General features: G+C 34.5%; 2 protein-coding genes and 2 long non-coding RNA genes across 4 annotated transcripts; 2 read left to right on the top strand and 2 right to left on the bottom strand.

The window, feature by feature from the left end:
- Positions 1–2,100: 2,100 nt before the first annotated feature.
- LOC111480106 lies at positions 2,101–2,659 on the top strand. The gene is made up of 2 exons (XR_002717746.1): positions 2,101–2,209; positions 2,284–2,659. It is a non-coding gene; the product is annotated as an uncharacterized LOC111480106 (long non-coding RNA).
- Positions 2,660–2,868: 209 nt separating this feature from the next.
- Positions 2,869–3,386, bottom strand: LOC111480107. Its single transcript, XR_002717747.1, has 2 exons — positions 3,311–3,386; positions 2,869–3,224 (listed from the first exon to the last, which is right to left on the bottom strand). It is a non-coding gene; the product is annotated as an uncharacterized LOC111480107 (long non-coding RNA).
- A 1,548-nt stretch (positions 3,387–4,934) lies between these two features.
- LOC111480105 (uncharacterized protein At2g34160-like) lies at positions 4,935–6,251 on the bottom strand. Its single transcript, XM_023125067.1, has 5 exons — positions 5,819–6,251; positions 5,682–5,730; positions 5,513–5,575; positions 5,354–5,418; positions 4,935–5,274 (listed from the first exon to the last, which is right to left on the bottom strand). The coding sequence occupies exons 1-5, from the start codon at positions 6,017–6,019 to the stop codon at positions 5,203–5,205; spliced, it is 450 nt and encodes a 149-aa protein (XP_022980835.1). The 5' UTR covers positions 6,020–6,251; the 3' UTR covers positions 4,935–5,202.
- Positions 6,252–8,779: 2,528 nt separating this feature from the next.
- On the top strand, positions 8,780–12,866 carry LOC111480103. Its single transcript, XM_023125065.1, has 6 exons — positions 8,780–9,341; positions 9,566–9,722; positions 10,577–10,753; positions 10,858–10,941; positions 11,818–11,899; positions 12,009–12,866. The coding sequence occupies exons 1-6, from the start codon at positions 8,956–8,958 to the stop codon at positions 12,437–12,439; spliced, it is 1,317 nt and encodes a 438-aa protein (XP_022980833.1). The 5' UTR covers positions 8,780–8,955; the 3' UTR covers positions 12,440–12,866.
- The last annotated feature ends 3,685 nt before the right edge of the window (positions 12,867–16,551 follow it).

The raw sequence follows: 16,551 nt of genomic DNA, 5'->3' as shown, positions 1-16,551 counted from the left end.
AATTCAAAATAAAAGTCATTTGTGACAAACATAATATCCACATACAGAGCACCCCATCCTTATATTTCCTTTAATTCATGCAAGATTCTTCTGATTCAACTCAAATAAATGCCATTCTCGAGACATTTAGAACATAGTATATAAATCCTACATTTGTATGATAATTTTGAAGGAATGCTTGGGAGTTAGGAAAGTGGGGAGAAGTTGCGGGAGATTTATTTAATGTATACATGTTTGAATTGATTGGAGTTTAGATCAAGAAAAACCCATTTGAATTTGGAATGGAATTACGTATTGGAATTGTAAAGTTTGGTTATTTTAGGCAGAACAAAAGGTGGTGCAGCCCCCATGCTATTTGAAGTGCGGCATTACTTTGGCGACACAATTATTTATTCACTTTGGATATATAATAAGGTTTATCCTTTGGAAATTTTGTGTACAAATTCATGCGTGTACGCATTGGACGTGTTTGTTTGGTCACATTTTTATTTTTATTTATATACTTATTCTAAACTTTCAATTTCATTAGATTACATTTTTATGTAATACTTTAATGTTTGAGTTTGGAAAATGATGAATTTTAAAATGGTTATTCCGACATTGACATAATTAAGTAGGTATATATGTTATCTTTTTTCAAAATATTTTACTTATTTGACTTGTAATTCTAAACTAATAAATACAAAAGTTATTATTGTCGGGTAAGTAAGAAGAAAATCCTTCCTTAGTTCTTTAATGCTCCATTTGGTTGGAGACTTAAAAGTTTAATATTGTATTTAATCATGTACGAGAATGTTTTCATATAATTGAAGGCTCATTCTAATCTCTATAATTGTAGGTGGGCTTGTAACAAATCCAGTCTTATTAACCCAAACCCGAACCCCAAGTGCAGCAGAACGATGCCTCTCATGTGACCTTCGCAATAAAGCGTTCTTGTGAGATCTCATGTCGGTTGGAGAGGAGAACGAAATATATTTTATAAGGGTGTGAAAATCTCTTCCAATAGAGTTTTTTAAAACTGTGAGGCTGACGACAATATATAACGAGTTAAACCGTACAATATCTGCTAGCGGTGGGTTCGGGCAGTTACACTTTTACTCCCATGAACTGCGGCGATGACCTGTTTCCCGATCACCCAAACACACCCATCATAAAACTAAACAGAGAAGACATGTTTTGAATTCAAAATAATAATTAACTAGATTAAATTTTTTGTTTTTATATATCAACCAATTTACAAGGAATGAAAAGATAAATTGAAATTTTAGATTTTGACATTTTAAAATTTAAAATTTTAGCTGGAATGTATATTTAAAACATTTTTATGTATATATGTGATTTGACAAAATTAAAAAAAAATAAAATAATAATAATAATAATAATAATAATAATAATAAATAAATAAGGAGATGTAGCTCAGATGGTAGAATGCTCTATTAACATGTGAGAGGTATGAGAATCAATACCCCCACATCTCTACAAATACAATCAACACACTAATTTACAATTTTTTTTAGTCTCAATAATAATGAAGTAACAATTTTTGTATGGGGGAAATGGGTTTATATAGGGTAAAGGTTTGATTTCTTTCGGTGTTTTTATTTGACTTTTTTTATTTAGAAGGCCAAGCAGAGGCTTCGAGCTTCCTCCTCAAAACTTTAAAACACATATGCTAGGAAAAAGTTTTCTGGCTCTTATAAAGGATGTCTCATTTTTCTCTACAATTAATATGGAATATTACGTAACATTGTTGAATTCAAAAAAGAAAACACGAATTGGAAGTGAAATGGTGTGGCACAAATTATATTCAACTATCTTGACAAAAACAACCATTTCATGTTACATTTTCTTCCCCACATTCATACTATTGAGATAGATATCATGAAACCATGTATGCGTGTTTATATGAACAAATATAAACACATACATGAAAACAAGAATAATTAAACCACATGGTGTTGTTGATTTTGTCTTTTCAACCTCACTCCTCCCATTTTCTATCTTTCATCTACGACTTTTCGCTAACCCTAATCCTCAAATTTACTTTTCGTTTGTGTTTGTATGTTAAATAATTTTGAATAGTATTATGTGGACACCAATGCTCTATATAAACCCACTCTCCCCCCACAAAGATGATCACAAGAGCTTCCTAATCAGAGAAAGAAGAAGCTCAATCACAAAGCGCTAAGGATGTCTACAACATGCAAAGGTACATGTTCATATTATATTGTTAAGAACTAAGTAAATAAGATTTAATATGGGTTTGTTTTTGCGATGGTTAAGGAAAGAGCTCATGGCCGGAGCTGGTGGGTAAGGAAGGCAAAGAAGCAGAGAGGATTATCGAGAAGGAGAATCCTTTGGTGGATGCCATTATTGTGGATGAAGGATCAAGTGTGATTCAAGACTTTAGGTGCGACAGGGTTTGGGTTTGGGTGACTGTGAAAACAGGCATCGTCACCAGGACTCCTTTCATTGGTTAACCATTTTAATCATAATATTGTGTGCTTCCAAATATATAAATCCCATCCATGTTTGTTCCCACAACATGAATATTCAATAAGGTGATTCTATCTTTCTTCTTCTTCTTTTTTTTTCTTATTAATGTACTCATCGTGTTTGTGGTAATAAAAATACTGCAATTTCATTTTCCGTTTATGCATATCTATTCGTGATTATATAAATTAATCAATACACTTTCGGTAGGATAATTGGATTGAGTTACACATATTTTCAACTAAGAAAATTAGACTAGAAAGATTGATGATCGATTGAAACCCTCCCTTCGGCCTGAAATCCATCTTCAAAACCTGTCTTTTCAACTGTGTAATAAGGCATCCACGTAATTATGCTAATGCCTATTTAACAAAAAAATTGATCGATTTTGACCATCTTTCAAAGTAAACAAAAGATCCTTGAATCACACCGTTGTTTGATAAGATTTACATCGAGTAGAGTAATAAACTAAGAAGAGAGATGGATGGATGGAGAGAAAGAGAGAGTTTAATGACATTGAAGAAGGTAATTTTGTCAACCGATGATGGGAATTCTAGTAACGAAGCCATGTTTATTGACCCAAACCCAAACCCTATCACATCTATAATCAGCAGTCACCAAAGTGGTTCCTTCTTGAACAACCTTAGCATTTACCCAAGCCACCTCTCTTTCAATCGTCTCCTCCGCCGTCTTTCCATGTTTTCCGACCAGCTCCGGCCACGACGTTTTACCTTATAGTTTCCATCACAGACAAAAGTATGACACTGTTATTGTGGAAAAAAATGAAACGACATTAAATAGGTGTAAAGATAGTTACCATCGCAGAGAGACATCCTTAATTATTTGCAGCTACCTTTGGTGAACTCTTTCTGAAGGCTTTTTATGCGGTTTTTTTATTAAAAAAGAGACAGCTTTTATTATAAGATCCTAGACCGTGTTTATAATTCTAAAAATATGACTATTCCATTGAAATTTTCATCATTTCATTATTTAATGTTATAGGAGATACAGTAAAGAAAATAATATAATAAATATTGAGCGATATGAAATCAAGTCAAACTTTGATTCATTGATTAATGTTTTTGGATTGATATTTTGTACCAACTAAATATTAATTAATCAATAGGATAAGTTCTTGATAAAATGTGAATAAAAAATGACAAAGCAACTTTATCCATTATATTTTCTTTGATTAAAATCAATAAATTACATCAAAGTCAAATAAATTAGAAGCCCAAGTAATCTCAATACCACCACATATATATAAATCTAACATACATTTTCCTAATGTTTCTATAAATGTTTCAAAGGGAAAATTTTGTAACAATAGGGTGTTTTTACCTAATTTTTTATTTATTGTCATTTATATTTCAAAACATAAAATTTCCATGCATTGATTGAGTCAAGACAACGACTCCAAAGTTATACAAATATCGGTTTACTTTTATGTTTTAAATTTTAAAATATATATACACTCCCCAAATTTATATTTTGTGCTTAAAATTAGTTTTAATCTTCTAAGTTTGTTATAATTTAGTATCTTAATTAGTTAGGGAAGATGTGTATCTCACCATTTACTCCTACCTGGATCTACCGTCTTCACTGTTCGATTCACGGTCCTTACTGGCACTTGTATCGATGTCCACTTCAAGACCCAAGACCCAGAATCGATGTCCACGTAAGGACCTTGTTCGATCCACGGTCCTTACTGGCAATTCGATTTTTAAATCGATGTCCACTTCAAGACCCAAGTCCCAAAATCGATGCCACGTATGGCACTTGTTTGATCTACGGTCCTTACTCGCACTTGTTTGATCTACGGTCCTTACTCGCACTTGTTCGATCTTAAATTGATGTCCACTTCAGGACACAAGACCCAAAATCGATGTTCACATAAGGACCTTGTTCGATCCACGGTCCTTACTGGCACTTTTTCCCTTCTTAAATTGATGTCCACTTCAGGACCCAACCCAGCGTCCTTACTGCAAACTATTGTCCATTGTCCGACCCAACCCAGCGTCCTTACTGCAAACTATTGTCCATTGTCCGACTCACCATCCTTGTTGGCACACCGCCTTGTGTTCACCCCTTTGGGGCTCAACCTTCTCACGGGCACTACCATTAGCAAATATTATCCTCTTTGAATTTTTCTTTTCGAGCTGTCCTTAAGGTTTTTAAAAGACATCTACAGTAAAGAAATTTCCACAAGCTTATAAAGACTAGTGAAGTAATTATGAAGTAATTATGCAGTAATTAAGCAGACAAACATGACAGTAATACATGAGTTTGAGATTCATAGCTTGCTATAAAGATATTAATCTACTTTGTTATCCTCTGCTCAATAGCTGAAGTTCAATATTATATGCTGAATTTGCATATAAACGCCTAGTGGATGAGTTCAGAATTAAATGATTAGTGTGTGCGTTAGTGCAAGAGATAGAGAGAATGGATCAGTCTGTTCATTCAATTTTATATGCAATTAGAATTTGGTAGTTGAATTACAAAGAAAGCTGCTCTACATCCAAATCTTTAACAATGGACTCTTCTCCTTTAGTTCTGTTAGGATTGAATCTACTTCGACCAAAAGCTCTGCCATTCACTCGCCTATTCGCTACCAAATCTCCAATCTCCTGTAGAAACTCTGGACAAAGTAGGCTAAACAAGAAGAAAAGCCACATCCGAGATGATACTACACTAACAAAACTCATATCAGGAATCTTCACTTGTTGTAGCAGTCGAAATTTTCTTCATCTTTTCTGCATTTATCAGGGCAATCTCAATCTAGCAAACAAGATGAAGAAGAACACATCATTAAAACATCCAAAACTTGGCCAATATATTTGCATTAGTAAGCAGTAACCTTAGGTTTCATAACCAGCCTATCATTTTCCCCATTCTTCAAGCTTACAGAAGATATCGTCAAATCTGCAGAAATTTCCAAATAACAGAATCGTGTTTAAAGACAGCAGTGTTCCCAAACACAAATTAAATCGCCAATGTATTCGATAAATTTTCCTACACTTTTGAAATGCTAATCCATTCTTCTTCAGAATCTCGGCGATCGTCACTACAGTAGGTATAGCTGTATTATGAAATATGAATCAATGAATGATTGGAACTCAATCCAGTTATCCACATCGATCTGTTAACAAAATATGAAAAAGAAATGGATTCAAGAAAACTTGTACCCATTCCTAGGGCAGAGAGCTCAACTTCGTTGTACTGCTTGATGTACCTCTGCAAACGTCGAATCAATCACGGTTTTGATTATCTAATAAAGAAATTGATTCAACAGAAAGGCCCAGAGGATCGCAAAAATGAATACCTTAGAAAGATTGTAGTAGTAGAAGAACGGCTTCTTGACATTGGAAACCTGGATTTGGTTCCTCTTCTTCTTGATCTCGGTCAAAACAGCGATCTCCTTAACCTCAACATCGGGAGCAACGACCAGGAGCTTTTCCTCCTCATTACGGATTTCATTCTTGACCTCAGAGGTGGCTTCTGAGACGACCATGCCGGACTCCATTATCGCTAAAAGAGTACTGTGCAGAAGAAGGAAAAGATTCTACTACTAATTCTGAACTTCGGTAAAATCGAATCCAACTGCGGGAGTAATTTATAATCGGAAATAGGAGAATCCCTGTTTGTTTCGACGGAAGCGTTTGGGCGGTTAAGATATCAACGGTTTCGTTTTAGCAGCCGTATACTGGCAGTTACAGCATTTTCCGGTGACTGGTCCGCCCCGAAGATATGAAGCCTTTGGAAATTTTGAGGAATAAAATAATTTTGAAAAATATAGTTTAGATATTGCATTTTTTTAATTGAATTAATTACCTTATTCATTAAGTTATTTTCGGTCAAAATATCTATTTATTATTTTTGTAAAATTGAGCCTTGACCAATTAATAAAATTATATATATATATATATAACTTCTTAAGTTTCAATTTTATTTTTAATGGATTAATATCACACCCAAGCTTAAAGCTCACCAGTCACTCTCACCTTTCCATTAACTTTGTGACAAGTGATTATTTCTTAAGAATTTTGAAATTTTCATTCTCTCTTTTCCATTCCTCTATTCCTATCTCTAGAAAAATTAATGAGCACCGATAAAAAAAATATATTAGGCTCGATATTCAAATTTTAAAAATATATTAGACTCGTCATAATAATAAAATAAATAAAAACATATTATAACATTTTAAAAATATATTAGATTTATGAGGTAAAGATTTTTATCACTTTTCACCACTAAATCTCCACATTTGAAATTTGTTATTCTTATTGTTTTCGGAGATACGACCTTAAAAGTTTTAGAAATTAATAATTTATGTGTAGGGTGATTATAAACTATAGTAAGGATTCACATTAGAAATGATATGGAATCCTAGTCTACACAAATTGCATATGAAAGGGGTGGGAGTAGGGGCCATTGATGTTTGTTTATGCTTTGTTTGGATAGGATTTTTCTTTTTCCATGATTACGTTACGCTTCATGATGAGAACTCTTTTGAAGTAAAAAGAAAAAGGGATTTCTATAAGAGTTGAGATTTGTTCTTCCAAATCTCTCTCTTCTCTTTAGTGTCGAAACTGTTGAGGGAAATGCTGTCTGGTTCGAGACCGCTTGCTGATTGTCGTCCTCCACCGTGGGAGCGATCTCGGACCAGGCTTCATTCCCCCCAACTCCAAGTTAAACGAAACAAAATCGTTGGTTATCGGGTAATGTTCTCTTCTCGGTATACAATGTGTAAAGGTTTCCAAATTCATGAGCTTTTGGTTATCTTTGCCTTCAAGTTGCAGAAACTCCAGCAGGATGAAGTTTGGTGCAAGCCAATGGGTGTTAGGTGGATCCATTTCCTCTTTTTCTTAAAAAAAAAAAAAAAAAGAAGAAGAATATGAGGTTGAAGAGAAGAAAGTTTGAGGTGCATGAGAAGACTGTGATGATACCCATTTTGGTTGGTTTCTTGCTCACTCCCCACTTTCTTAAACACGGTGTGGGTCAGATATTGGGGCTTCAAAACCCTCCATTTCTTCTGTGGTTCTCGTTTGGGTGCCTTCATAATCACTACCCTTTCAATCTTACCCTTTTGGTTTAATTTTATGAGTTTTGCATGTAGCTTCATGATACAGATTCTTCAATAGAAGTCACACACAATACATCTAGTGGTCCTAAAACACCCTTCTCTACTACCATTTTAACAAACTTCTATCTTAAGATTACTCAGGTTCCTCTTGCTTAAAAGACAAAAGTTTATTTCTTTCTTGTTTTTTTGGTTGATCATACTCGGGCAACGAGGGATTCAAACCAAATTACGAACTTCTACGATTATATGATATTGTCCACTTTGAACCTAAGTGAAAGATTTATTTCTTATTTATAATCCACCTCTTAATTAGTCAATGAGTACTCTTTTCTCAATCATTCTCAGCAGTTTTTAAAGTACATCTTATTGATTTTTCAAAAAAATTTGGTAATATAGTTATTCTCCGAAAATAATATTCATCTTTTTTTTTTTTTTAACAAAAAAGAAAGGAAATGCCCACATGACTCTCAAATATAAAGTTTTTTTTTTTTTTTTTTTTGCCCATGACTTGACCACTTAAAATTCTCACAAAAAGCATTCTCATTCAACATTGAAGATTTCAAGACAAAAGCTTAGAAAAGATTGTTTAAAAAAAAAAAAAAAGAAAGATTGGGATTTTGTTATGCATCAAAATAAAAAATAATAATAATAATAATAATAATAATAATAATAATAATAATAATAATAATATATATTCTGTTTTGTATGTGAAATTTGCCATTTAAAAGGTTCATAGGGGGAGAGAACTTGTCATTTCATAATTTCTTTCAATTTTACCCTACAAATAAAATAATTTATTAATTCTATACAAAATTAAAATGTTAGGAATTTATTAAATATAAAATAAGAGGATTAAAAACGTATTAATTTAATAAGGGAAAAAAAAAAGTAAACGTAGGAAAGTTCCGTACTACACAAAAGTGCAAAACCACTGGACCTTGGGCCCGAGGAGGCCCAAGAAGTTAAATATCTACCACACGTGTGAAAACTATCTCAACCCGAGCATGTTCCTTTTCAAAACCCATCACGCGCCACCGATAAACGTATTCATCACACGTCCAATCAACGATTCCGATTATCTCCGATCGTTTCATCCACGCGCCAGACTTCCTATACAAACAACTAATCAAAATTTTAAATCTATCAACGGTTGTAATATTGCCACGTCAGACAAATTGCCGAGCTGACACCCCCTTTCTCTCTCTTCCGTCTCTGTATGGATTTCCCTCGGGAATCTGTCTCGTGGGAGGGGCAGAACCTGGTGGAATTCGATTACTGAGAGAGAATTAGAGAACACAAAGGGCAGAAGTCATTCTTAATTTTGGATGTAGTTCCATTCCAATTGTTGTGGAAATCGTCACATTTTCTTGGCTCAGATGGAGGAGACATTCTTCGATATTGTGGAGTTTCTCAAGAAGCCCTCAATTGCCGAAACATTCGTCGACATTTTGCTTTGTGCAGTTCCGATCTGGCTCGCTGTTATGATCGGCCTCGTCATCGGCTGGTCCTGGCGCCCTCGCTGGACTGGATTGGTTTTTCTGGGCTTTCGGAGCAAGTTTAGATTAATGTGGACTGCTCCTCCCGGATTTGGAGCTCGGCGGCTTTGGTTGGCCTTCACGGCTCTATCTGTCTTCTCAGTCTGCCGTACTCTTTGGTCTGATTTTAAGGGGAAGAGGAAAGTACCGCCGGTGCAGTCGGTCCCGGTTTCTACGGCGGCATCCACGTTGAAGCACTCGGCAGAAGGGAGCGGCGATGCAATTGTGTGAGTATGAAATTTACTTGGTTGTATATAACTATTTGTGGCTTGACACTTTGGTACCAATCTTCGATTTCTATGTGTAACTGATGGTACCAATATTTGAATTCTGTAACTGATGGTATTTGGGCTAGTTGACTGGTTTTGCCAAAAACAAGTTGTAATTATGTTAGAGATGCCACTGGATAAAACCGTTTCTCATGAAAAAAAATTATTGTCCATTGCTCCAGAAATAAAGAGGGAAAAGAGCAGGATATTGTTACAGAGAATGATTTGGATCACCTATTGCAACTTCTTGAAGGAAGGAATGGAGAGGCAGAGTGGCAAACTATGATGCAAAGGTCGACCCCAAACTTCGCATATGAAGCTTGGCGCCTTGAGCCTGAGGTATCAGACTTTGAGGATGTTAGCTTGTATTATTACCTTTCTTTCGCATTATTTCAAATTTGTAGTGCTCTTTTCTTTTTATTTTTGCTACACTTGGATTAGTTTTTTGTCATTTTTCCAAGTTCTTGACTTTGCACAGCTTTTTGTATTTTCTTTTCAAACCCTTTCTATAAGTCATTTTTCCCTCTTTGGAACTTTCTTAATTTTTCATTAAGAACAATAGAAAGTGAGGAGATGGGAGAATCCCTATACCCAAGGGAGCTAACAAAAAGAACTCCTGTTGGTGCACGTCGAAATATAGGGGGAATCACAGAATTTCAGAACTGTATGCCAATTGGAGGTTACAATATTAACTTAATGAAGAGTCTTTCTGTCTCTTGTATTTCTCTACAACTCCCCAATAGTCCTGCTGGGATAGCATCTTGTGAAATATTCTTCACTTGTTTTTTAAATCCGATGATGATTTTAACCCAAAGTTATGCTTGTGAACCCAAAGTCAAGAAGAGGTGGTTTTCGTACACCAGTTAAGGGCAGCTGCATTCTGGGAAATTTTCACTTAATCATTTGTGTTCAGTTTTTCCGAAGCTATGGTCCAAAATGAAAACCTTTCGTTTGCACATATTACATATAGCACTGAACTATTGTCTATTGGGAATAGATATCTGTGTCAAATAGTTGTTGTTAGCTTTGTGTTGTGCAAGCAAAGGAAGTCATAACCTATCATGCATTTGTGCATGTAGGATATTTTGCCATGAAATGCATCCTCCTCTTTTCCTCACTTCAGCATCAATATTTCATTTCTATTGTTTTAGATGTATATCAAGTTTCAACATCTTTATTTTTCCCCTCACCAGAACCGACCAACTGTTTATCGTAGTAGAACTGTCTTTGAGGATGCAACCCCGGAGATGGTTAGAGACTTTTTCTGGGACGATGAATTTCGTACTAAATGGGATCCCATGCTTGCATATTTCAAGATATTGGATGAATGCCCTCATACAGGGACCATGATTGTTCACTGGATTAAGAAGGTTTGTTGGACTAGGGAATGCCAGAATATATTTATTGTATTATACCATTAACTATTTTAGAATTTATGAGGGTTAATGCCTCTTTGTATATTCCTTTTCTGCAGTTCCCCTTTTTCTGCAGCGATAGAGAATACGTTATGGGTCGAAGAATATGGGAGACTGCAAAGACTTACTATTGTGTTACAAAGGTAGATATTACACCTTGTTCAAGGACTTTTCTCCTGCTACTCCATGTTGCTTGCTATACTTTCTTTATTTGCTTTAGCCAACCTCTGTTGCATATTTCAATTATAGTTTAGATAGGTTCTATTATTTATGCGCTATCATGCAGTTTGGCATGGTTGTATACCTGGACTGCCATAGTCTGAACTTTGGAATATCCTTTGGATGGTAAGTAGATACTATGGGAAACGTGTGTTATCAGAGGGAAGGAACATATCAAAGGCATTAATAGTAATTAGCAACCGGTTTTAATTTCTCAAGTTCAGCCTTTATCTAGATTACCAGATGTTATCACAATTGGTTGTATGTCTGGTCAAACCCGTTTTAGACTTTAACAACCCAAGCTCACCGCTAGCAGATATTGTCTTCTTTGGGCTTTCCCTTTCAAGCTTCCCCTCAAGGTTTTTAAAACGCGTCTGCTAGGGAGAGGTTTCGACACCCTTATAAAGAATGTTTCGTTCTCCTTCCCAACCGATGTGGGATCTCATAATTCACCCCTCTTCAGGGCCCAATGTCCTCACTAGCACTCATTTCTCTCTCAATCAATGTGGGATCTCACAATCCATCCCCTTTGGGGCCAGCGTTCTCGCTGGCACTCGTTCCTCTCTCCAATCGATGTGGGATCTCACATAGACCGAAAGGTTTGCATGACATGTAATAAATAGTAGAGAATACCAAATGTGATCTTTCAAAATAAAATTTGATGGTAAGATCATCTCTGATATATAAGCATGTCTTGCTGACTTGCATAATTGAAATATGGTTATATGCTCCCTGTCCATTTTGACCATTTCTCGTGTTTTGATGTGGCTAAGTTGAAATATGAAACCTTGCTTCTGCAGGACGTACAACATCCAAGCTTACCCCGACTTGACAAACCCAGGCGTGTGGATCCTTATTTTTCAAGTTGGATCATCAGGGCAGGTGAGGATTAAGAAGATGTTTCTCTTCCATTTTCTGAGAATTATAGGATTTCATTTGAAAAAATGCTTTGATCAATATCCTAACTTGTTGAATTTGGAAATGAATGCAGTGGAATCTCGTAAAGGAGATGGATTACGGTCTGCTTGTGAGGTTATCCTAGTGCATTATGAAGATATGGGAATCCCCAAGGATGTGGCTAAGTTGGGAGTCCGTCATGGAATGTGGGGAACTGTCAAGAAGTTGCACTCTGGTTTCAGAGCATACCAGAACGCTAGGAAATCAGATATTTCTGTTTCTAGAAGTGCACTGATGGCTAGGATCACCACAAAGACTTCTTTGGACAGAAACACGGATTCCTCGGAGCCAGAATCTGATGAAGTACGAACTCAAGTGATGAGGAAAAAGCATCAAAATGATTCTGGCATAGATTGGAAGTGGATAATCATTGGTGGGACAGTGGCTGTAGTCTGTGGATTTCGAACTGGTGCAATTGGGAAGGCCTTGTTACTTGGGGCAGGACAGAGAATAGCTCGAAGGTGAGAATTATCTAAATTAGGCGCAGGCGCTGTATTACTACACATTTTGAAGCTCGAGAAGTTTCTTATATTAGGCCGACACATCCACCATTATTGAAATGAACACAAGACCATTTTTTCTGAGAGTGGCCCTGATAGAGTGATTCTGTCCCATGTTCAACTGCCATATATCTGACCTCCTAGCTTTGTGTCTCTTTTGCTTAAATGACTTATTATGTGCATTTATAATGGAACTCGGTTGAGACTTGAATCAATCTTTACAGTTAATCAGTAGGGGTGAGAACAACATTGGACCAAAAACCGACTCGTCCAACCAATGACCGAGACCCACCTGATTTAGGATTGTGGATTTGTAAACTAATGGGAGGATTTCGTTGATGTGTTAATATTATACAGAATAAAGTTTGTTGAACACCCCGTTCATTTGTTCATTTGGTTGTTTATGTACGACTTTTAGCAGGCCTGTGGGATGTGGATGAGAAGAGTTGCTTTATTCCTGGGCTCGTTTTTTGGGACTGTTTTATTATCAGTTTTGGCCCAAGATAACAGAATTCCGGCTCATAATTTCCTGAAGGTACTGACAAGAAAGCGAGTAGGAAAGAACAAATATTCTGACAGACACTTGACAAGGCAGTGAACAAACGTAGTACTCATTTGTCTGATTGGATCAGGACAGCTCAATCAATATGGTATGGTTTTGCTTCAATCATTATAAACTGAAATTTGTGGAGTCTAGCATATCTCTCCGTGTTTGGTTCATGGTTTAAAATAAATGTAAGGTAAAGTTCAGATTTATGTAACTTATGGAGCCATAGAAATTCGAGTTTTTGAAGCCTATTATGGCAAGGACATTGTTTAGGGCAGTCGAAGGCGTGCATAAAAGCAGGCGCAGGCATCAAATCAAGGTGGTCGTCGTCCTTGACAACTAAGGAATGACCCAAAAATTAAATATGATAGGACAAAGAAGTGGTGCATTCAACAAGGACAAAACTAATTAGTCCCAAGTGTCTGCAGTGTCCCATTGGATAGGCAAGGTTGAAAGAGACAGCCCCTTCTTCTTTCAGTCTGCAAAATGATAAGGAAAATGGACCCTCAGCGGTGGTTGCCATATGCCATTTTGATTGTCCTCGGCGGCTAAGGCTCCAAACCCAACCAAAACACTAATAAATTGGGGTCCCAACTTCCCCATTCAACATTTCATTTCCATTTGTCAAATTTCTTTGTCACTATCTTTTCTTTTCCCACTTTTCATTATATCGACCTAATCATCTTCCTTTTCATATCTTACCGATGGTTTTTGTTGTCAGATATTGTCTATTCCAATAATTCAACACTACTTCCAAGCTCACTATTATTTTATATCTTTCTAACAAAAATATCCACCTCTAAATATATATACTATTTTATATATACTATTTTTAATCAGGCCTTACATCATTAAAACATTATAACATAGTTAAAAAAAAAACTGGAAATTTTATGAAATACATGTTGAACTCATTTTATATTGGGTATAGTTAAAAAAAAACGGATAAACCAATGGCAAAAAATTGGGAATGTTGAAGCATTGAAAGCATACTCATACATATCCACAACTCAATAAATTTTCGAATTTCCTTAGTTGAATGCAACTAAAAAATTTAGTTATTGAAAGTTATAAACTTACATTAAACTATATTTTTTTTTATATTAAATTGGTTATATATCTAAACATAAAATTAAATTTTAAATATCTTCCCAAAATAAAATAAAATAAATTTAATAGTATTACGCAGAATTTATAAACTTGCAATTTAATGTATATAAATAGTGAAAAACATATTTATTGAGTGGTGGGCCAACCCATCATTAAAAGTCTTCCCACAAGCGCTCATCATTGGCCCATCTGTGCATTCCAGCTCAGCTTCTCATCGTTGAATTTCCATGGAATTATATTTTTTAGGATAATTTTGTTTCTTTTTCGTTATTCTTTTCAGGATAAGTTTCATTTAAGAAAATAAAATTTGAATTTTTAAAAAATCATTTAAACCTAAAATTTTGGAAATTGTAATACAAATAAAGGAATTTATAGAAAAAAAAATATATTTACTCATTTTAAAAACAAAAATTATTAAAACTAATTTAGTAGAAATAAATGAAATAAAATAAATAAATAAAAAAATACGAACTTTTAAGTAAGTATGACACCAAAATGATCCACCGTGATCCATTATCACCAAAACCAATATCAAAGTGTCAATCAACATTATTTCATATTTCTGAATTTCTTTAAATAGACGGAGATAGAATACGTAACATTTATAATAAACAAAAATTTATGTGCTTTCAATATGATACCTCATCATTAGTTCATCGAATTTCATTACCATTGGTTGAAAATCAAACTAAATTATACTCTCTTGATACCGTGTAGATAAGATTAAGAAAAGTATATAGTTTTAGTTTTTTTTTTTTAAATAAAAATACACTTTTGACTTTGGATCCATTTTGATACGTCCACTTGTCTTAGCAACTTTATCTACTCGTCTTAGTGTCGACACAATTGGGAGTTCATGTAGCCATTGAAAATCTACTTTATGTTTTGGACTTCAAAACTCTTTTTGAACTTATTGATCATGATCTTATCAAAATTAGTTGTCATTACTGTTAACTCAGTTGTACTTGTATAACAGCTATTTGCAACTTTAACAAAACTTCACTATCTCGTTGATCTATTGAAAATATTTAGATGACAATCGTGCAGCGTAGACTTCTTGTGGTCAACTGCCATCATCTTGAATCCTAAATTGAGTTTACATAGACAACTATTAACGGGTCAACCAACACTAAATCGTCCCCGTTTTAAGTCTTAGACTAGCATCCTCGGTCCTTGTAGTCTTGGAAATTACATTGTTTCTATCCTTACTACCTCATCGGGTCACTTTCATCACAACAATACAAACTAAGGTCATGTGGTGCATTTACCTTGTTGATCCACAACCTTTACATCACCGTAGCTCTACTCGAAAATTTCCACTTTTTCTTATTGTTACTCAATTTATTTTTTCATTATCGATTTTTTCTTTACTCTTACCAACAAGTCACAGCTAGACCAAATGCTACCGGAGATTCATGAGAAATAGCTAAATCACACCTCTATACAAATTTCAAATCATTATATATGTATTAGATATTGTTGTCTTAATAAGATCCCAACTTTCCGACAAAGATATTGACTACTTCATTTCATGATTCCTTTGAAACATGTTATTGGAAGTTTTCATACTCTTATAAAAAAAATGCTTCGTTCTCATCTCCAACCGATCTTGGATCTCACAATCCATCTCCTTAGGGAGCCCAGCGTTTTCGTTGGCACACCGTTTGGTATCTAGCTCTGATACCATATGTAACAGTTCGATACCACTATTAACAAATATTGCTTGTTTCAATTTGTTACCTATCGTCGTCATGTTTACGATTTTAAAATACGTATGCTAAGAGAGGTTTCCACACCTTTATAAGGAACGTTTCGTTTTCTTTTTCAACCATGTGTGAAATTGAGACGAGGAGTCGATGGGTGGTTCATAGGATATTAACCTTCTTAGTAGGAAAAATAACATGAAATTTCTAATTTTGATTTAAAATATAATTATTTTTCAAAAGACAATGACAAATTGTTAGACATATTTACCCAAACACGACATGTCACCTTTTTTCTCGTATGACTTTAGACAAACAATCCAACCAACTTTGTCATTTTCTTTTTCCCTTTACAAAATAATCTTCTAATTTTCTCAAAATATATATATATATATATATATATATATATATATATATATAAGGCAACTATTTTTCTACATTTAAATTTTATTTTCAATATTCCATTTCCATCTATCAATTTTCATATTTTTTTTAAAATTTTAAAATTTGCAACAAAAAAAAAAAAAAAAAATTGTCTCTATTATTAACAGTGATTAATCATTTAACATTACCTTAGGACATCTTATTAACCATCATTAATCATTTTACTTAATAGTTGATAATTAAATAAATAAATAAAAAGACGAATTATTAAAAGTTAATGAGAAAGAATGAAGTAAAAATAATCTTTTTTTTTTTTTTTTTTTTTTTTTTTTT

Source organism: Cucurbita maxima, unplaced genomic scaffold (assembly GCF_002738345.1).
Source record: "Cucurbita maxima cultivar Rimu unplaced genomic scaffold, Cmax_1.0 Cma_Scf00005, whole genome shotgun sequence".
Taxonomy (NCBI): Eukaryota; Viridiplantae; Streptophyta; class Magnoliopsida; order Cucurbitales; family Cucurbitaceae; genus Cucurbita; species Cucurbita maxima.
This window is presented reverse-complemented; position numbering and strand designations above follow the sequence as displayed.

Excerpts from the sequence above, each read along its gene's own strand:
- LOC111480105 (XM_023125067.1), bottom strand. The coding sequence starts at position 6,019 with ATGGAGTCCGGCATGGTCGTCTCAGAAGCCACCTCTGAGGTCAAGAAT. Across the intron at positions 5,576-5,681 it reads GCTCTCTGCCCTAGGAATGG|CTATACCTACTGTAGTGACG; the intron begins GTACAAGTTTTC and ends TTCATAATACAG. Across the intron at positions 5,419-5,512 it reads TGGATTAGCATTTCAAAAGT|ATTTGACGATATCTTCTGTA; the intron begins GTAGGAAAATTT and ends AAATTTCTGCAG.
- LOC111480103 (XM_023125065.1), top strand. The coding sequence starts at position 8,956 with ATGGAGGAGACATTCTTCGATATTGTGGAGTTTCTCAAGAAGCCCTCA. Across the intron at positions 9,342-9,565 it reads GGGAGCGGCGATGCAATTGT|AAATAAAGAGGGAAAAGAGC; the intron begins GTGAGTATGAAA and ends CCATTGCTCCAG. Across the intron at positions 9,723-10,576 it reads CTTGGCGCCTTGAGCCTGAG|AACCGACCAACTGTTTATCG; the intron begins GTATCAGACTTT and ends TCCCCTCACCAG.